We start from the raw sequence: 21,205 nt of genomic DNA, 5'->3' as shown, positions 1-21,205 counted from the left end.
TGATTTTTTTTAATATTTCCTTCATAAGTTACTTGAGCTGAATCAGTAAGAATAATTTATTGAGCCAAATGTTATTGTACAGAGATAAGTTATTTCTAAGGGATAGATTATTCTTATATCAATGTAAGAATAAGAAGTTTTATACTAAATCTGGATCATTGATTTGCTTCTATTAACGGCTCATATATCCAATACATCAGAATCATTAGATATGAATAGGATCAATGATCAAAATTGTCGGTATCAGAATTTAAAAAACATAGCATGTGGTCTATAACTTCGATTTTCTTTTATTTTTCCGTAACTAACGTTACTACTATACTAGACTCAAAAATTAAATACAATCTTTTTTCTCAGAAGATTGAGACCACAATTCTTCAACTGAACACTTTCAATGGGAAGTTTGTCATCTGGAAAAGGACATTCAAATTTCTCTTTCTTCTCTGGCAGCAATTCACAAGGCTTAGGATAGACATTACTTGTGACCCCTTCAATATCAGTGCAATTCCATTGCAATTTCTTTCCCTCACTTTGGATATTCACATTAGAAATACATATTCCTGTAAAAGGGTCATTAGGAATTCCATCAAGCCTTGCTGAATATGTGACATTATGTGCAATGACATCTCTATAATTTATTCCAGTAATGTTAGGAAGTGCTTTGGGATCAAAACCAGGGTCAGGGTGTGATCCATAAGAACCTGTCATCCAAAACACATATTTCATGGTGTTCAAGTTCATTCGTTTAACAAATATGTCTTTCACATATGCTCCCCTACCAACTGCAGTTTTGATTCTAACTGCTGATTGAGTATTGATAGCTGTGAGATCTTCAGCTCTAACATCTTGGATTCCACCAGACATTTCACTTCCCAAAGCAATCATAGCACTATCAGGGGATATACATGTAAGCCTTCTAATTATCAAGTGTTGGGTTGGCATCCCAAATTTGATTCCATACTCATCCCAACCACTTTTTACTGCTATACAATCATCACCAGAGACAATATAGCAATCTTCAATCCTAGTGTTGGTACAAGAATCTGTAAAAAGAAGGAAATAATTGAAAATTATATAACATTAGAGCTACTATATTAACTACTTCAGATTGAAAACTTTACAATAGGGTGGAAGCTAACATTTTTTTTTATTACAAATGCATAATATATTATTAAGAGAGTTAGCCTGCAAATATACAAGGTAAGGTTTCATACAAGAAATATTTTCACCTCTACCGTAACTAGCAGGGGTTTAACAGGAGTGATATTTTTAGGTGCATAATATATTATTCATTTTGTCTCAAACTAATCTCTTTTCTTTTTTTCTTTTCATCTTCTGTTTTCCATTGAAAGCCAGTGGAAACAAGTATATAATATAATAATAAAAAGAAAAATTACCAGGATCTATTCCATCTGTGTTGGGAGAGTCAATTGGTGCAGTAATGGTCAACCCTTGAATTATAATGTCACTGAAAAGATATGGCATGATAAGAATAGCAGAACATATAATGCATCAAGGTTAACCATGAATGCAAGTGAACATAATTTTCAAACCTGCTGTAAATTGGATGGACAAACCAAGATGGGGAGTTTATCAAAGTGAGATTTGATATCTGAATGTGATCAGAGAACATAATCTCAATCAAGTATGGCCTTGTGAGTTTCAGTTCACCCTTGTGGAATTTGTCCCACCAATAAGATCCTTGGCCATCAATTGTCCCATTGTAACCTAAACGAACAAATTCAAAATATGTGACATTAAAATTGATTTCCAATGAGACATAACCATAATAACATCTAATATTAGAGGTATTGTAATGGGGTCTAGTAGTTACCAGTAATTACAACATCAGTGAGGTTAGTTCCAAAAATGAGACTACTAAACCTTCCATCTGGAGCATCCCTTCCTCTGCCATATGATGGTAGTACGGGAACTGAAGGCCACTCTGATTCATCCTGTCAATGTTAGCCAATAGTCAATGAAAGTGAATACTTATGTGAAATATCAAATTCCAAAACAAAACAAAGAAAAAGAAAAAGAAAACTATCGATGTTGATGTAAAATGCTGGTGAACTAACGTGCCAAAAAATCGTAGTTAGGTGAGACATTAGTGACAAAATATTTCGGTAGCCAAATTTCCTGTGATTGTATTGTACTAACTGATTGTAACATACCTTCAATTAATGTATTTTTCACTGTTAAATAAAGGGCACATGTGCCATAACCAAAAGAAATCATATTATATCCACATCAAAATCAACCTTACCTTTGGATGAATCCAAATAAAAGGAATCATATTATAAACTTCACAATTATATATAAGTATTATTTTCTAATTTCTATCACATCTCAAATAAGCAATACATGATTAACCACTTGCTACAACACTAGGGCCATTAACTATTCTGATAATTTAAGAGAAAAAAATAAAGGGGGGCACTGACTTAATACCTGAGATGCAAGAATGACAGCTTCATTATGGAGGAAAAGCGTGAAATGGCTAGTAAGATTAAAGCTTCCAGTTAGCCATTTCCCAGGTGGCACAACAAGTAGAGCTCCACCATCAGATGCATACTGGCTGAGATGGCTGATTGCATATTGAAAAACCTTGGTGTTTGATGTTTTTCCATCACCAACACCACCAAAATCTGTTAGAACTGCACTGTGTTTTCTACAATTTATAGCAGGGTAATCAAGATCCTCTACTCTTACGGTTACTCTGCATTCTGCTATTGATCCCAACAAAAGCACCGCAAATATAACCCCACAAACCTATACAAAACCAGAGTTTATATCAAACACCAATGAAAACGAAATCTTCAATTTGGCTAAATAACAAAACACAAATAAGTGACAATTTTTATAGTCCTAAACTTGAGATAATCAACATACATATATATAAAAGAATAAAGCAATGGAAGAAAACTGGTCTACGACCAAACATGCATTAAGAACAAAACTATGTTTGTATATCAGAAGAACTCTATTATGCACAAAGAAAAGAAAAAAATTACATAGGAGTTTATGAGATTTGAACAAGGCTTGATCATGATTTGATTGTGACTGCGATGTTTGTTTCAGTTATCTTTGGTGGCTCAGAAGAGAAAGAAAAAGGTCATATTTAAAGAGTATTAGTGGGCCGAGTTATGGCAGAATTTGAGGCACGTGGTGATTTTTAAAGCTGTTTAGAATATGAAAAAATAGTAACAGTCACACATAAAGGTATATAATTACGTGTTAGGAAAATGCAGTATGGTCATTTGTAGGTGACGGTTATAGGAAACTATTGAGTAATATGCATGAGATTGAGCAATGATGTCATTTCCATTTATAAAAAGTTTTATCCTTACTTGGACGATACGGGTATCTCCTCTTATATCAACTTAACTATTAGGGGCTGACCTAAATAGTACATCAGAAAATTTCTATCTGCTTTTTTACCTCCGTAGTATAAATGAAAAACAAAAAATTTAAAATTGGTGTATGTTTCTTAGGTTGGTGTTTGTACTTTTCAAAGGATATATAATTGTGTCATGAGAGAAAGATATAAGTAATGAAAATTAAAGAAGAAAAAGTATGTATTTTTTTTTAATTTAAATTTTAAATAAAAATATTAATTTATATTTTTTTTCACTTAAAATAACATAATTATATGTACTTTAAAACGATAAATATTTTTTCTATTATTTTTTTAAAACTATCTTGTAAAGATTTTACGTGTGGCAGATAGAAAGATAAATATATAATAGATACAGATTTCGGTTCATTGATTATTTTGTCCTTATATTTTTTTATTACTTTTTTTACACTGACTATAATTACTTTTTTGAAGCAAGTTGATCCTGGTATCCTTAGAAATTTCAACTCTTTTAAGTTGGTTATGAAACTAATCTCGAATGGAGGCTTAATCCATTTAAAGTTCTTTGTCCCTCCCAAAGGAGCGTTATTTGTGTGCTCTGGACGTCCGATAAAATTTGGTGAAACGACTAAAAGAAAAAGAGAAAAGAGCTTGACAATAGAGGAGAGAGATTTTTTTTTTTTTGGGTCCAAGTGTCATTCCCGAAATGGGAGGACTACCTAAGGTCCGGAGTACTCTAAATCTTTCCCTTTCAAAATTGTATTTGGCGGAAATCAAACACAATATTTTTTTCTTTTACCAAATTATATATTATTATGTCAGTCTTCTTAAATTATATACTTTTACTTTTGTTTAACGAAAGTTCGACCAAATCTTAATTCTTGTTCAGTTATTTACTCAAATAAATTACTCATTTATTTTAGTAAATATCGGTCAACTTCGATTAAATATATTAATATATAATTTGAGAAAAGAAATATATTTAGGGGAGGAACAAACAATATTTTGAAAATATTTTTCATTTAATATATATGTAATTATTGAAAATATTTTGCATTTAATGTATAGATAATTATAGGAATAGGATTAGGAGGTAATGATAATTAATATTCTGCATTTAATGTATACTTAATTAAGGAATAGAATTAATTGTCAGTATAAATTCAAAATTCAAATTGTAAATATTTTTTGCTGTGTTTCAATAAAACGAGTTATATTCTTATCAATTTATTAATATTGATGGTAAATTTATAAAAAAAAATTAAAATAGAGTTAAAATGGTCAATCAACGCTTCCTATTATTAGTATTATTATTAAAAGATTAAAACTCACTATTTTACTTAAACATAATAAAATAAAACTGTTTAGACATTTATAAAATTTTCAATACCATTTTTACAAGAGGCAAAATTTTATATAATTAATAAGAAATGGTATGAAAGTGCTTTTGTGCATCCGTTTTTCTTTAATTGCAAGTTGAAATTTTAGCCACAAGACTTTTTAAAAAGTATCCCTTGTAAAAATTTGTATTTGTTTTTATTGTATTTATTTTATATTTCTCAAATTATTCTTAGAGGGATGTGTTCGTTTGGGATTTTAATGGATTTTTTTGGAAAAAAAATTCATTGAAATTCAATTAGGATTTTAAAGAATTGAAAAAGGTCATATGATATTCGATTAAGATTTTAAAAGATTATTTAAAGTCTGTTCAATTCGGTGGTATTCAATCAGGATTTTAAACAAAGAAAAAATAATCTTGTGATATTTAAAAATCTGACGATTTTAATGAATTTTCTATTTGTGTGAATTTCGTGAGACTTTTTAGTGAAAAATATAAATGAAATGTAAGTCTCACAATCTCACTCTAACCCTTTGGATTTCTTGGGATCTCTTTATTACAATACTTTTTCTTCCTTTGACAGGTTGACTCGCTCAAAATCGGGTTCCGCCATGGGAGGTTCGTCAAAGCTCAAAAATAGCATAATTTTGAATGATTTCATTACAAAATAACCCAGAAACAATAACCCAATAAGGTTCTAATCTAATCCGTCTCAAAAATAACAGATTTTTGAGCCATTTTGAGAGCTTTTGGAAGTTTAAAAATGATTTGTCAACCCATGGGTCGCGATTTTTCTTAACACAAAAAAGTATGCTTTTGTATTAGTAACAAGTGAGAGGTTATGCTTACTACATCTTATTACCAAATCTTAACCGTTGATTTCCGTCAATCTAACGGTTATAATTTATTGGAAATTAATAATTAATTAATAAATATGACCCAATAAATCACAACCGTTATATTGACGGAAATCAACGGTTAAGATTTGGTAGTAAGAGATAGTAAGAAAAATAGGTAGAAAGTATAACCCCCTTCTAAAAATAATATAAAATAGTGGGAAACCATAGGGAAACAAAAAACCCCCAAATCAATTTTCATTTTACATAAATGAAACAAGATCGATTTAAAGAAAGATTAAAACTTTCATCATTTGCACCCTATGTTTCGTAACAATGCATTCATGAACAAAATTCCTTCGTTATAGGAAACCACAAAGCAATTTCAGGTTTCAATGTATCGATTGAAAATAAATTGAGAAATTTTTTAAACTTACATGTAATAAAACCCATAAATTAGATTCAAAATTTTCTTAAAATACTCAATGAAAACATGCATATATGGTTAGAAAGCTCTCATCACATGGAAATAGATCCTCTCATGTGAAAAAAAAAATGATATGGTCATGTGGGAAGATCACAATCATACAAAGGTAAATCAACGGTTATGATTTCGTAACTACCTATTTTAACTTTTTTTTTCTTTCCTCCTTTATTACCATTGATCCACCTTTGTATGATTATGATTCCCCACATGACATGGTCATGTGAATTTTCACATGAGAGAATCCAAATCCCTCATCACATAGAACAAAAACCTCAAGGTTTCCAAGATCAAAAGTAAAAAAAAATTCAAATTAACTCCTAATGCGTGGAGGACTAGTATAGTTTAGATATGTGGAGAGATATTACTTAGTAATTTTGAATGTTTGTTAAAAATTATATTATGTTTTACTAATTGACTAAATTATATTAGGTTTTACTTTTTTTTAATTAATATCATTGCATTTCTTTGTTATTTTTTTATTGACTCTTGTAATTTTGAATGTTTGTTAAAAATTCATATGATTTTTTAAAATCTTATAAATCCATATTGTCATTTCAAATCTTATAAATTCTATTAAAATCCTTTAAAATTCAATCTTATGAAATCTTGATCGTAAAAAAAAATGTTTTAAAAAAGTCTTTAAAGTCCCTCCAATTATAAATAATCTTTAAAAATCTATAAGATTTTTTATCTCAAAAAAGCCTTTTAAAATTCTAATCCAATACACCCCTTAGTATTGTTGTTCCTATTATTAGTATTATTATTATTTTAAACATTTTCCAAAATTAGGATTACAAAGTTTGGAATATTATAAATGCCTTCAAAGTTGGTCTATTACTCAGGCCCAAACAATCAATGGATTGTTTAAAAAAATATAGAGTTAAATAGAATTATATCCAATTAAACATCACTTACTCTTTCAAATAATCATCAATTTAAAATCTAATATATTACAACCGAATCTCAATTAAAATGAAATAGCATATTTAATTGTAATTTGTTAGACAAAAAATAACAAATAACAAATTTGACTTGATTCGACGTTGAAGATTTGAGACATGTTTTTAATTTGGGTTATGTTGATTTTTTTTTGTTGCTAAACAGGTTATGTTGATTTTATTGTAATTATTTTACTTTATTTAAAATTTAGTTATCATTATATTATTTTAAAAAAAATCTTATTTTAAATTTAGAATTGATTTGTAATTGCTCTATAAAATGGTGCTTAAGCCCCCTATTGTAGGAGTTAAATATTTTATTATTTTAATAACAGAAATTCAGAATAAAGGTTTCTCTTTTATCAATCGCAACTTTTATTTAATTTTTTTAATCTGCTTTTGCATCAAATATTTAAGCATGTAAGAAAAAAAAGGGTTAAGAGATAGAAAGCTATGTCATAACTTGCTTATGTCTAGATCCTATAACAAAAACAAAAACTCAGGGGACGTTTGGTAGAGTAGATTTTTTTTTTTATCCAAGAATCATGATTTCTGGGAATATGATGGAAAATTTTATTTCCCGAAAAAGTTATCAAAAAGTTGTTTGGTAGGCCAAAATTTTCTCGAAAATGTTGTGTTAATTTTCCTGATACTATGTTTTGTTGATTGTAAAATATTGTTGGGAATTTAGACCGAAATTATAAAATTAACCTCTCCCAACAAAACAAAATTGTGTTTACTAAATAAATAAATAAAACATAATTATAACTATGCTAGGCTCTGTTCATCATGGTGTCGTTGAGAGTGAGACCCCTCTAGGCCCCAACTCCAACTTCCCATAAACAAACATCAGTTATGTTATGCGCAACATTGGTGGTTGTCTATTCATTAATCAACAAACACACAACAAGGAAAAAAAAGTCCAAATTTAACATGATGATTAAGCTCTCTCAGGAACTCATACTCAACAGCACTGGTTCATGGCACCGGAGGATCGTTACACGAAGGAAGTGACGAAGAGGCTAACAGGGAAAAGGGAGTGGAGTAGGTAGAATTGGAGGTCAGAAGGAGATGTAATGGTGAATGGAGCATTCTTCTTGGATTATGGGGAAGGTGGTGAGGTTAAATACCAGAATGCTTTCAGTGTTAATCCCAAATCTGCCGATCATTTCTCCGTTTTCACACAGCTGATAAGGGCATTTTCGTCTGACAAAATTGTTCATCCTTTCCCTCGCGGTGGGAAAAAAATATCATGAATGAGATGATATTTTGGTTTGGGAATGTGTAGTAGTGTTTTAAAAATTGGATCAGATCGGCCGGGTCGACTTGGGTCTTGGTGATCTAGTGGGTTCCCTAGTTCGAGCTATTCTTTGGACCTTTTGTGCAGTCAACCCGGTTTGAATCGGTCGACTCAGCCAGGTCTGGATGACCCGGTGAGTTAAAAGAGACTCGGTTTGGACTGGTTAGATGTTTTTTTTTAAAAAATATGTGTTATTAAAAAAAAAAGGTACCAACAAAGCCCAACATAGTTGGTAGATAGCTGGGTCCCTTAAGCATGCTTACAAGGGTTCGATCCTTGGCCGTGTATATGGAAAAGGCTTTGTTGGTAGAGGTTTACCCACTTAATGTGATCTTCCATCTCAAAAGGATTAGTCTTCGACTATCGGCTGCAGTTCAAGATTGATAAAATCTTAATTGACCTTCCTAGCTTTATAAGCTTAAGTTTTAGTTAGTAAAAATCACAATATTTTTTCAATTTAATAAAAAAATGGATACATTCTTAATTACTTGCTTTCAGACATACAAAATTAACATACATAATTTGTTCAATGAAATTTGTTATGTATACTCTATTCTTTAGATTATTTTTTCCCTTCTTACTCTGTAATATTTTCTCCTCCTTTCCGCCTTCCTTTTGTCACTATTATATACACGCTGCACTATTTATTCAAATTTGATGATTGGAAAGTACGTTTAATGCATATTTATTTTCACAAATATGTCATCTACTGAATCTGACTCAACACCATCCCAAAATGTATCATCTCAAAATTCCTCTAAACCAAATTATAAGGGGAAAACAGATCCAAGCTGGGGACATTATAGACAAGTTATTGAAGATGAAAAGTTGTTATAATATGTCAGCATTAAAATAAAGTTATTAGAGGAGGTGGGATTAATTGATTGAAGAATCATTTGGCCGGAGAAAAAGGGCAAGTTGAGCCATGTAAAAAGGTTTGAGCCTAGGTGCATGATGAAATGACAAAAAGTGTTGATGAAAGTAAGAAGAAGAAAAAAAGTTCAACTTGAAGAAGAAGAAAACGATGAATATTGTAATGATATCAGATATGTTGATAATCAACCACCTTCCAAATCTAAAAAAAGGGAAGAACACCTTGGGTTCTTATTTTATTCCAAGAACAACTCCTGGAGCTCAACTAACCATAAAAAGTGCTTTACAAAGTAAAGAAGTGATTTGGAGAGCTCACCGTTCTATTTCAAAGTGGATGATTGTTTTCGCCCTCCTATTTAATGCAGCTAACAATCCTTGATTTCAGAAAATGTTTAATGTTGTGTGTAACATGGGTGCAGGTTTTAAAGCTCCAACCATGCACATGTTACGTGGTGCTCTGCTAGATAGTTGGGTTGATGTGGTTCATAATCTTGTTGAGAGTTATCGCAAAGTTTGGAAGCACACTACTGGATGCACTATTATGGCAGATCATTGGACTGATTGGTGTAGGCGAACTCTTATTAATTTTCTTGTTTATTGTCCTAAAGGAACTATTTTTTTGAAGTATGTGGATGCTTCTCATGCTTCTAAAACTGCAGATTTATTATTTCAGCTTTTCAAAGATATTGTGCTATTTGTTGGGCCTGAAAATGTTGTTCAATTTGTGACTGATAATGCTGCCAATTATGTTGCTGTAGAAAAATTATTATAGGCCGAGTTTCCCAAGATATTTTGGTCTCCTTGTGTTGCTCATTGTATTAATTTGATGTTACAGGACATTGGCGAGTTAGAGGAAGTGGGTGAGGTTGTGGCACATGCTTCAAAAATTACGAAGTATGTATATAACCATTGTCATCTGTTGCATTTAATGAGAAAATTTACTAGAGGCAAAGAAATTCTTCGACCAGATCAAATTCATTTTGCCACAAATTTCATTGCTTTGCAAAGCATATTGGCTCAAAAAGACGCATTAATAGCAATGGTAACATCAAGAGAGTGGACAATTTCGGCCTATCCTAAGGATGTCAAGGCTAAAAGATTTGTTGAGCAAGTCTTAGATTCTAGATTTTGGAAAGAGTGTGCTGACATTGTGAAAGTTACTGAGCCACTTGTGCGACTGTTATGTCTTGTTGATAGTAAAGAGAAGCCTTCCATGAGTTATCTTTATTAGGCCTTTTATAAAGTAAGAGAGAGATTATCAATAGGTTTCAAAGAAAAAGGTGGAGCCATACTTGAAAATCCTAGATAGTCGATGGGATTCACAACTTCGTAGAAATTTACATGTTACAGGATATTTGTTAAATCCAAGATCTCATTTCAATTATGAGGAGTTTCAAAAACATGAATTGACAACGTCTGGTCTTTTAGATGTTATTGAGAGGCATGCATATCGAGATGTGGATTTGCAATCCAATTTAACGGCTACGATGAGAATATTCAGAGAAGCTGAGTTTAATTTTGGAAGGCAAGCAGCTATTCGGGAACGAAATACAGTTACGCCAGGTAAAATAATTTGTGAACTTTACCTTTAATTCTTATTACAGTTGAATAAAATCAGTATGAATGTTAATTTATTTTATTGCTTACAATATTTCAAATAAATGGAGGGAAACATATGGCTTTGGTGCACCAAACTTGAAAAAATTGGCTATTCGTGTCTTAAGTCAAACTTGTAGTGCCGCTGGTTGTGAGCGAAATTGGAGTGCATTTGAGCATATTCATTCAAATAGGAGAAATCAGTTACAGCATAAAAGGCCAAATGATCTTGTCTATGTTTGGTACAACTTAAAACTCCGACAAAGGTATTAATATTATGCAAAATTGATTGTTTACTTTCTTTTGGACAAATATTTGTATGTATTTGCTCATGTTGAATATTGAAAAAAATAGGAATCAATTAAAGCACAAAAATTATGACCTAATTAATTTTGAAACAATGGAGGATCATTATAATTGGGTTTTTGAGGAGTCACCACCATTATTAACATATGAGAAGGTAAGATCTTTACGTGAAGATATAAGCAATAATCTCATTCAACCAATTGTAGATGATATTGGTATGTTTCTTTATACAAGTTATTAATATAATTCTATTGTTTAATTTCATTATGTAATAATTGCATATTAATTACTAACTTACATAAGTTGTGATGTTATTGTAGAACAATCGAATTTAGACGAGGATCATGATGATGATGTACAAGACATGGCTATAGCAAACACCAATGAAAGCAATCTTGGTCAATGTTTGGATGACATTGGTGGAGAAGTTCAAGGAGGGTTTGAATTCAATTGTATTTTCATCAGCTTGTGTATTATTGGCTTATAAGTTTCATCAGCTTGTGAAGGAAGCTTGTGAGTTGTGAAGGACTAGGAGGGCCTTTTTGTTTGTTTATGACTTTTATGTTATACTCATGCCCAGCTTTTGATTTTTTGTTTTCATGTAGTTACAAAACAAATTTAGGTTTTATGATTTGCTTCTTTTATTTTTTGTGTTTGATTTATTGTAATGTTGGGACATATTGAAGTGTTCATTTGCAGCTTTTTACTTGCTTCCCCCCCTATTTTTTAAAGCACATTATCGATAGTTTTCTTTTATGAATTTTAATGTAAGTAATATATTTATATATTTTTTAATATGTGAACAGTGTAATCGGTTGAACCTAATTGAGCAGTGACCCAATGACGCAGTACCTCGACTGAGTCGATGACCGGTCCGAGTTTTAAAACACTATATAATACCACTAGTAGATGCAAGCAATAATATAAAACATGAGACTCGTAAACAAAAAATCGATTTTATTTCATAAATATTAAATAGATCTGTGTTTGAATTAATTAATTTAAATAAAAATTCTTTTTAATAACTTCTTAAGGAAATTAAAAAATATTTTAAAAAATTATTATTAATCACTACCAGTAAAATGACTTATAACCCAAAATTAATAATTATTAGATGGCTTTAATGTTTCTATAGTGAATGTAGATAAGTTATCTATATTCGTTCTCAAAACGATGTCGTTTTGTGTTGAAAAATTATAATGAAAAAGACTACTATAACTCTAAAATAAATTATAATTACAAAAATACCTTGTTTTTTACCTTAAAATAATATTATTTTAGACTTAATATAGATAAATTATTTACACTGATAGTAAAAAAAAAAAAGCAAACCCAGATATTCAACATTTTGTTATAACTAGAGGTAGAAACGATTCGGGAGTCCCAAAACCAATCGGCCCGTTCCAATTTATTCTTGAATGTGATGAGACGGCCCAGTCCATTAAATTTGCGTGTTGCATAAATTAAACCCAACTCAACTTATTATATGCTGCGTGTTAAACGGATTAGTTTGCTGTAGTTCCAAGGAAAAATAAAAGGAGGACTAGTTTGCTTAAAAAAATGAAAAATGCTATAATAAAATGGGATAGATTATTCTACTTAATTCTTTTTTATGTCTATTTGATTACCTACCACTCTTTAATACAGTTAGATCAGAATCTCAACTAACTTTTATCATTTCTCTCTTCTATTGAAATTCTAATCTAACGATATTAGAAATTAGTAGGTAAGGTAAGCATGAAAAAAGAAAGTAGAACAACTTATTCCAAATAAAATAACTAATTTTTTTTTTCAATAATGCTGTCAAAACATGAAGGGATAAGTTTTTCCACCTATATTTTTTTATGCTTACCTTGACTATCATTCTCTAACACCATTAGATTAGAATTTTAATTAACCTTTATAATTTCTCTCTTCTCTTGAGATTCTGATCTAACAGTATTAGAGATTAATAATAAAGTAGGCATAAAAAAAAGGTAAAATAACATATCACAAACATGAATATGTTATTCGATATTGTTAAAACATAAAACATCAACTTAACTTGAAGGGATTCGTTTGCTGCACAGTTCCAAGAAAAATGGGGACTAGTTTGCTTAAATAAAAAAATGAAAAATATTATAATAAAATAATTGAAAATATTTTTTTATTATGCAGATCGACGGTGTTATGTCTATATATGTAATATAATGGAAAGTCATTTATAAAAGGGGAAAAAGTGTGTCATTTTAAATGACACACCATATATCCTTTCACGTTCACAAAGAGGTGGGTCCTACACTTTTTAAAAAAAATTCACTGATTCTCTCTCTCGTGAATTATCTCTCTCTCTCATTTAAAATAACATAATTTTATATCCTTCAAAATGATACACACTTTTCCTTATAAGAATAATCAAAGAATACAAGAGAGCTCATGGTTTTTGATAACAAGGCCAAAACGCAATCCCGGGTGCACATGCATGGGGATCAATAATATGTCATGGTTGGCCAGTGGAAAATGTGCTGCCTACAAACTGCACGCTGGAAGATCTCCACAATCTACAAGCTATTATTAAATATGGGTACCTGAAATTAACTAACAAAATCTGGCAATTGAAACCTAACCCAGACTATGGCTGGTATCCGTTGTTGTTAATGTTGCATCATACTAACAAGCCTCAATACCTATTCATGTGCAGTTTGTCGATTAAACTATAATATGTTACCATTGTCATCAAGTTACGGTGATTTTGCTCAATATAGATTTTTTTTAGAAAAAAAAAATGGCTTCTATTGATAAGTATAGTTAGATGGTAGTCTTTTTCCTGTTTTTCATTTCACATAAAAGACATATAGTGATTAATTGTTTTTGGTACTGACATATGGTGACTAATCAATTATACGGTAAGACATGTTAGTCTTCCATTTAGAGTGTAAAACTAGTATGGGGAAATTGATGTCTAAAAGAATATTAACAGCAACAACTTTGTGGGTGATTTTTTTTATTTTTTTTATCGGCTGAATTGAATATGTAGTTTGTATTTTCTTTTATGCTGAACACATGCAAGTTATAAAAATAATAATTTAAGCTGCGTGATAGCAGCATTAAGCAAGTTAATCAATTAGAAGGGATTGCTCCACTTTAAATATTGGTATTGTATTGAATCAGTCCATTAATTGATAACGGTAATCAAAGAGATAATAAGAGTAATAGGAGAGAGTTGTGTGAGAGGTCACACAATGGCGATGGAAACAAGGACGACAGAACGCGAGGAGCGAGAGAGCATACGGCTGAGGAAGAGGCATTGAGTCAGAGGAGCGTGAAGAAACCTAAAGGCGATGTGGTGGAAGACAATAACATGGATGATGAAATGATGGAGAAATTGGAAGATGGAGATAGTGAAGTGACCAAATCCATCCACTCTGAGAATGTCAATGCAAAGCAGGAGATAGCTAGTAAGAGGGTCATCTCGTACAAAGAAAAATTAATTAGTCTGAATGGTGGAGGAGGAAACTTGGAGATAGAGGAGGAGGACTGGAAAGCTGATGTGCGTCTAGCATATGATGTTTTCTAACTTGAAAGAAGCAAGGAATTAATCATAAATGAGTGAAAATAGTCATTGAATGCAAGAAATATTGATTATTCCTTCTCAATGTTCTCACTCAAGTTATATGTTTAAATAGCAGGAAACACCGCAAAAAGGAGCAAAAACGGAGAAACCAAATTTCCCGCTGGCGCACAACGCGCGGAGGTTGGCGCACGGATCGCCAAACTGGCGCACAGGGCGCGGTACTTGGCGCACGGGGCACCAAATCGACGATTTGCTTCTGTTTCGGTCGCGCACGAAGCGCGGGTGGTGGCGCACGACGCTCCAAGCCTGGCGCCCGGAGCGCGGTATAGTGTCATCACTGAGCCCGAGTTACCAGCCACCATGATCACAAGGGGTACGTCAGGCTCGTGACGTTAAACAAGCGCTACTTGGGAGGCAACCCAATGAGTTTTTATTATTATTTTTATTTTATTTTATTTCCTTTCTCTTATCTGTGTTTAATTTTTATTGTGATGTTTTATTTTCATTGTCTTTGTTTGACCATCTAGGTTTATGTTAGGGTCATTTGAACCTCTTTGGTATTTTGGGTTGTAATTCTCCAGTACATTGGTCATGTTATTTTCTGTTTGACATTTCACATGTGTGTTGTTTATACTTGCGCAGCAGTATTTTCTCTGACTACTTTAGTTATTGCTGAGGACAGCAATGTTCTAAATCTGGGAATTGGGGCCGCATACACGGAAATCGAGGTATCACACACAGAAAAAGGTTCAGCAGATTCATAGCCACTTCAGGGGAGTTATTTTAACCTTTCTAGTTATTTTCATTTTTATTTTATTTTTCATTTTGGTAGAAATTTTGTGTTTTTAGTTTCATTTCCTGCTATGTGAAAGCACAGTCCTGATTTAGATGTGCTACTCAGTCAATTCCTTGGTTGAATATGAGGAAGCATTGCATGATATGCAAGATTGTCATGACATTGCATAGAGCATGAATAGAGATTATGATTGCTCGTTTGTTTGATTTCTATGATAATGATGCTTGAAATGAAATCAAGAAGAGTCTAGTTTGATACCACAGCTTGTGAGGTTTGTGCCTATACAGTTAATTTTTTTTTGAGAGTCCTCACTGCAGTGGTACTCTAGAACTTGATCTAATTCTCTCCAATGCATGTGTTGATTGAAGTGATAGAGGCATTTTGTTCTATTAAGCTTATGGCCAAATAGCTACCTGAGAAATCATCCATTGTTAGCCATGTTGAGCCTGAGACCAATTTTTTTAATTACCTTATTAAACTGTTTAGACCACTTCCATCAGAACTTACCTTGTTTGAGATTGAAATGTCAATAATCAAAAAGTTAGAAGTAATTGAGGTAAGCTCCACTAGAAGTTAAGCAGTTGAAAAGGAAAAGAAAAGAATAGTTCTCACATGAATATAAAGAGAAAGAAAAATAAATTGCAAAGATTGACAAGCAATGATGAAGGAAAAAGTGAGAAAAAGGAAGGAATCATGAATTCGAATAAAAAGTGGTACTGAAATTTGAATTGAGAGATGATTGAGTATTAATGAAAATGGTGTTTCAATCTCAATAATTATTCAGCTACTCTCCAAAAGATTCTAACCTTAAGCCAAGCCAAGTTATAACCTTAAGAAGCCCTTTTGATCAATCAGGCATGTGTTGATGTTCCTCATCTTTAGGAACTTGAGAAAAAGATCAAGCTTATGGTAGTACAACAAAATGAGTGATGATGAATGACCCCAAACACTGAGTGATGAGTGAATATCATGTCTTGTGAGGGGTAATCAAGTTAGACTCTGATGTTTGAATGTAGTTGATGAGCATCATCTTAAGTTTGACGTGGAAATCATTCATGCTTAGTATAGTGATCTTTATGATTGTCTGTGCAATGTTGTGCTTGATTGATTGAACCTTGCTTCCCATGCTTAAATTCTGTTTATTGCTGAGGACAGCAACATCTAAATCTGGGAATTGTTTGATGTGCGTCTAGCATATGATGTTTTCTAACTTGAAAGAAGCAAGGAATTAATCATAAATGAGTGAAAATAGTCATTGAATGCAAGAAATATTGATTATTCCTTCTCAATCATGTTCTCACTCAAGTTATATGTTTAAATAGCAGGAAACACCGCAAAAAGGAGCAAAAACGGAGAAACCAAATTTCTCGCTGGCGCACGACGCGCGGAGGTTGGCGCACGGAGCGCCAAACTGGCGCACAGGGCGCGGTACTTGGCGCACGGGGCGCCAAATCGACGATTTGCTTCTGTTTCGGTCGCGCACGAAGCGCGGGAGGTGGCGCACGACGCTCCAACCTGGCGCCCGGAGCGCGGGAGTTGGCGCATGGAGCGCGGGACTGGCGCACGGCACTCCAGAGTTGGCGCCCGGGGCGCCGTTTACAGATTCAGCTTCTGTTTCTCCCAAGTTTGGGGCGCCAGGCTTGGCGCCCCGTGCGCAGGCGATATATTTTTAAGTGCGAATCAGATAAAATAAGGCCCAATTAGAGTGCAAAGGGAAATAGGTTTTCCCAAAACCTAATAAAAGGATCAGGAACATAAGAAGAAGGAACTTTTGGAGAATCAAGAGGAGAAAAACAACAAAGAGAGCAGAGATTCCTTGGAGCTTCTCGGAGATTCAAGGATTCGATCGATTAAGACGGAAGATCTTCATCTTCCCTTTCTCTTCTAGGTTTTAAATGCTACTTTATTTTATTGTTATTTTGTCAGACATGAACATGTCTGGCTAGTTTCATCATTTTGGTAAGGGTCACAACCCTTGATGTGAACCCCTTGTACCTTGGTTGAAATTTACGTTTATCTATTTTAATTGAGTTTATCTTTTCTTGTTCTTCATTTATAATTCTATTGGAACTGATCAATCTAGTAGGATTGCGAGGGTTAGGGTTTTCGATAGGGATGTTGGAATTCTAATTCCTGACAAAGAATAAGATAACTGTTCATGTACGCACTAGGGATAGGCTACATGAAAAGCGAACGTTAAAGGTTCATTGATTCTAAGGGTTAACTCGAAAAGGGATTTCTAAGGGATTAGGATTCTAATAGAGTTGACTAGGTTAAGATCACTAAGGGATTAGGGCTTAACTAATCATATAAAAGATGATGAATTGTTCGATCAATTGAATAGGTAAATGTAAACGTAATCCAAGTTGCAAGGTGGGGATCATAAATGTGTTTGTTTCTCTTACCGCAATATTTTCTCAAATATTTTTCCAATCCTTAATATTTTGTTCTTGCATTCTGAAAACACTTTTGGAATCATTTACATTTTTACTTTAATTAGTTTAGTTTGTTTCATGAACTACAATCATTCTCAACCTATTTTGATTAATCCAACAAGAGAGGAATAGTTATAACAACTTAGGTGCCTCAATCCTCGTGGAGACGATACTCTACTCACTCTTTATTACTTGGTACGATCGGTGCACTTGCCGATTTTACGCATCAAGTTTTTGGCGCCGTTGCCGGGGATTGACTACGCCAAGTTATTTATAACTTTTGATTTTCTTGCTCGGATCTTTGTGTTACTAATCTGTTTGCTTGAGTTTATGCGTGGTACAGTTGATCCTGCAACTTTGATTTACGATCCAGAGATAGAAAGGACTGCAAAGAGGATAAGACAACATACCAAGCAGAGGAGGCAAGCAGAGGCTTCTACTTCACATTCTGAAGCAGAAAATTCTACTTCACACTTTGAAGTAGAAACAGAGATGGCACAAGAAAATCCACCAGCAGCTGAGCTGATGGACTCAGTTTTGGCTCCTCAATTCACAAGGCCAAACTCGAGTATTGTCAAACCACCGATTGCTGCTAATAATTATGACATCCAGCCAGCACTCATCACCTTGGTTGAGAAAACTCAGTTTGGTGGAGAGGACTATGAAGATCCTCATGACTTCATAGACAGATTTTTAAGGATCTGTGATACAACTAAACACAACGGAGTGTCAGACGATGCGATCAGACTCCGATTGTTCCCGTTTGCATTGACCGGGAGAGCTCTCAAATGGTTGGATCGACAAGCTCCCAACAGCATCAGAACATGGGAGGATTTGGCGGCTAAATTTTTTGCTGAACACTTTTCCATGGAAAAGTACAATAAGTTGGTGAATGAAATCACCAATTTTACCCAACAACCAGGAGAGACTTTATGTGCAGCCTGGACTCGATACCAGGAGCTGATCAGAAAGTGTCCACAATATCTTGCCAGATACAAAGAAGGTCAGAGTCTTCTATAATGGGATGACGCCAGAATGCAGAATGATTGTCAATGGTGCAGCTGGTGGCACCATAGGAAAGAAGACAGCAGATGAGACTTAAGAGCTGCTGGATTTAATGGCAAGGAATGAGAATGCGTCTATGGCAGCAGCATTCCCATCTATTCAGCCCAAGAAAGGAATTTTACAATTGGGGAATAATGATGCATCACTAGCTGAGCACAAAGTGATTTCCCAGCAATTGGCCAATTTGAATGCCAAGCTGGACAAGATGCAGCTCTCAACATCCAAGGTTGATATATTTAACTGTGAGTATTGCAAGGAGCCGCATGACACTAATGAGTGCCCTACACTCAATAAAGCTGAACCATTCCAGGTCAATGGAATTTGATATGATCCACGGCCTCCACAGAATACTCAAGGTTACCAAAGGAATCAGAATGGCAGCCAAGGAAATAACTTTCAAAGGAGGAACCAAGGGAGTGGCTTGGATTATAAATCCAACAACTATCTATAACCTCCTCCTCTGCCACAAAAAGAGCCATCTGAGTTGGAGAAAGCAATGATACAACTGTCAAAGACCACTAATGATCACATTAATGAGACAAGAGCTTACCACAAGAACCAGGATGCTTCCATCCGGAACTTGGAGAGTCAGATAGGCCAGTTGTCTAGGCAGTTGGCTGAAAGAACTCAAGGGCAGTTTCCTGGAGATACTATTGTGAATCCTAAGGAAGACTGCAAATCTATTGTAACCAGGAGTGGAATTGTGATCACTCCTCAAGACAAGCAAAAAGGGGTTCAGAAAGTGAAGGTTGATGAACCAGTGATCGAGCCAGAGCAAGAAAAAGAGGTAGAAACGCCTGCAACTGAGAAAGAAGAACCTACAAGGCAAGACAAAGGAGACGCAAAAGAGAAAGCTGTTGAAGCTCCAAAGAAACCGATGGATTTTTCTCGTTTTGAGAAACCTCCTTATCCTATGAAGTTCAAGCAGCAAGCACAGAAGCAACAGTATGCCAGGTTTTTAGATATGTTTAAAAAGTTGCATATTAATATTCCTTTTGCTGAAGCTTTAGCTAATATGCCTAACTATGCTAAATTTTTGAAAGATTTATTGTCTAGAAAGCATAAGTTGCAGGATTGTGAGACAGTAGCACTTACTGAGGAGTGCAGTGCCATTATTCAGAAGAAGTTCCCACCAAAGCTTCGAGATCCGGGAAGTTTCAACATCCCAATTGCGATAGGCAACACCAATGTTGGCCGGGCACTTTGTGATCTTGGAGCAAGCATCAACTTGATGCCATTGTCAATATGCAAGTCATTGGGAATTTCTGAGTTGAAGCCAACCATGGTATCTTTACAGCTTGCTGACCGTTCTTTGAGGAGACCTAGTGGAATCATAGAAGATGTTCTTGTTAAAGTTGACAAGTTCATCTTCCCTGCTGATTTCATCGTGTTAGACATGGAGGAGGAGAGTGAAATACCCCTTCTGTTGGGTAGACCGTTCTTGGCCACAGCTCGAGCTATGATTGATGTAGAACAAGGAAAGCTCGAGTTGAGGATGAATGATGAGAAAATCACTATCAATGTCTTCGATGCTATGAAGAATTCATCTGATCACAGTGATTGTTTCAGACTTGATGTGTCTGAAGAGGTGATTATGGAAGAGAAAAGTGATTATCAAGAGCTTGAAGAAGAGTTGAAGGCTCAAGATGAAGCTACTCCACAAGAAGAGCTAGAAGTTGTTTTTGAGGTGCTAGAAAAGAAAGAAAATGATCTAGTTACAGTAGCACCAAAAACAGAGTTGAAAGAGTTTTCTGAAACGCTGAAATATGCATTCTTGGGAGATAAAGAGCAATATCCCGTTATCATCAATAAAGAGTTGTCTATGGATGAAAAAGAGAAGTTGTTGAAAGTGCTCAAGGAGCACAAGACAGCTATTGGGTGGTCTATTTCTGATTTGAAGGGCATCAACCATTCTTTCTGTACTCACAAGATGCTAATGGAAGACAATGTTAAACATGTGAGACAATCTCAGAGAAGACTAAACCCCACAAAGAAGGAAATCCATCAGTGGCATGAAGAAAGCAAGCCAAAGGTTAAGATGGAAAAGCCCAAGGGTAAGGAAAAGCATGTGAGGACTAAGTTTAAAGTTTCTGAGAACCCTCATCCTTATCCACATGCATATGAGTATAACCATGGCGGGACACAAATTCTGAGTAAGGGTATAGTGTCATCACTGAGCCCGAGTTACCAGCCACCATGATCACAAGGGGTACGTCAGGCTCGTGACGTTAAACAAGCGCTACTTGGGAGGCAACCCAATGAGTTTTTATTATTATTTTTATTTTATTTTATTTCCTTTCTCTTATCTGTGTTTAATTTTTAT

General features: G+C 33.9%; 2 protein-coding genes across 2 annotated transcripts; one reads left to right on the top strand and one right to left on the bottom strand.

Annotated features, from left to right (window-relative positions):
- Positions 1-327: 327 nt before the first annotated feature.
- Positions 328-5,310, bottom strand: LOC133284750 (probable polygalacturonase). Its single transcript, XM_061481817.1, has 6 exons — positions 5,263-5,310; positions 2,452-2,772; positions 1,835-1,955; positions 1,554-1,728; positions 1,398-1,468; positions 328-1,043 (listed from the first exon to the last, which is right to left on the bottom strand). The coding sequence occupies exons 1-6, from the start codon at positions 5,308-5,310 to the stop codon at positions 328-330; spliced, it is 1,452 nt and encodes a 483-aa protein (XP_061337801.1).
- Positions 5,311-8,034: 2,724 nt separating this feature from the next.
- On the top strand, positions 8,035-10,743 carry LOC133284749 (uncharacterized). The gene is made up of 5 exons (XM_061481816.1): positions 8,035-8,194; positions 9,551-9,885; positions 9,967-10,327; positions 10,482-10,694; positions 10,736-10,743. Exons 1-5 carry the CDS (start codon positions 8,035-8,037, stop codon positions 10,741-10,743), a joined length of 1,077 nt encoding a protein of 358 aa, XP_061337800.1.
- Positions 10,744-21,205: the final 10,462 nt, after the last annotated feature.

This window comes from Gastrolobium bilobum, unplaced genomic scaffold (genome assembly GCF_033153095.1).
Source record: "Gastrolobium bilobum isolate Gb01-03AN ecotype WA unplaced genomic scaffold, APGP_CSIRO_Gbil_v1 utg52192, whole genome shotgun sequence".
Classification (NCBI taxonomy): Eukaryota; Viridiplantae; Streptophyta; class Magnoliopsida; order Fabales; family Fabaceae; genus Gastrolobium; species Gastrolobium bilobum.
This window is presented reverse-complemented; position numbering and strand designations above follow the sequence as displayed.

Bases quoted from the DNA above. Each gene is read 5' to 3' on its own strand.
- LOC133284749 (XM_061481816.1), top strand. From the start codon at position 8,035: ATGGTGAATGGAGCATTCTTCTTGGATTATGGGGAAGGTGGTGAGGTT. The intron at 9,886-9,966 runs GTAGAAAAATTA...TTGATGTTACAG, and splicing joins ATGCTGCCAATTATGTTGCT to GACATTGGCGAGTTAGAGGA. The intron at 10,328-10,481 runs GTAAAGAGAAGC...TACATGTTACAG, and splicing joins ACTGTTATGTCTTGTTGATA to GATATTTGTTAAATCCAAGA.
- LOC133284750 (XM_061481817.1), bottom strand. From the start codon at position 5,310: ATGGCGGAACCCGATTTTGAGCGAGTCAACCTGTCAAAGGAAGAAAAA. The intron at 1,956-2,451 runs GTATTAAGTCAG...TAACATTGACAG, and splicing joins CTGTCATTCTTGCATCTCAG to GATGAATCAGAGTGGCCTTC. The intron at 1,469-1,553 runs GTTTGAAAATTA...ATATCTTTTCAG, and splicing joins GTCCATCCAATTTACAGCAG to TGACATTATAATTCAAGGGT.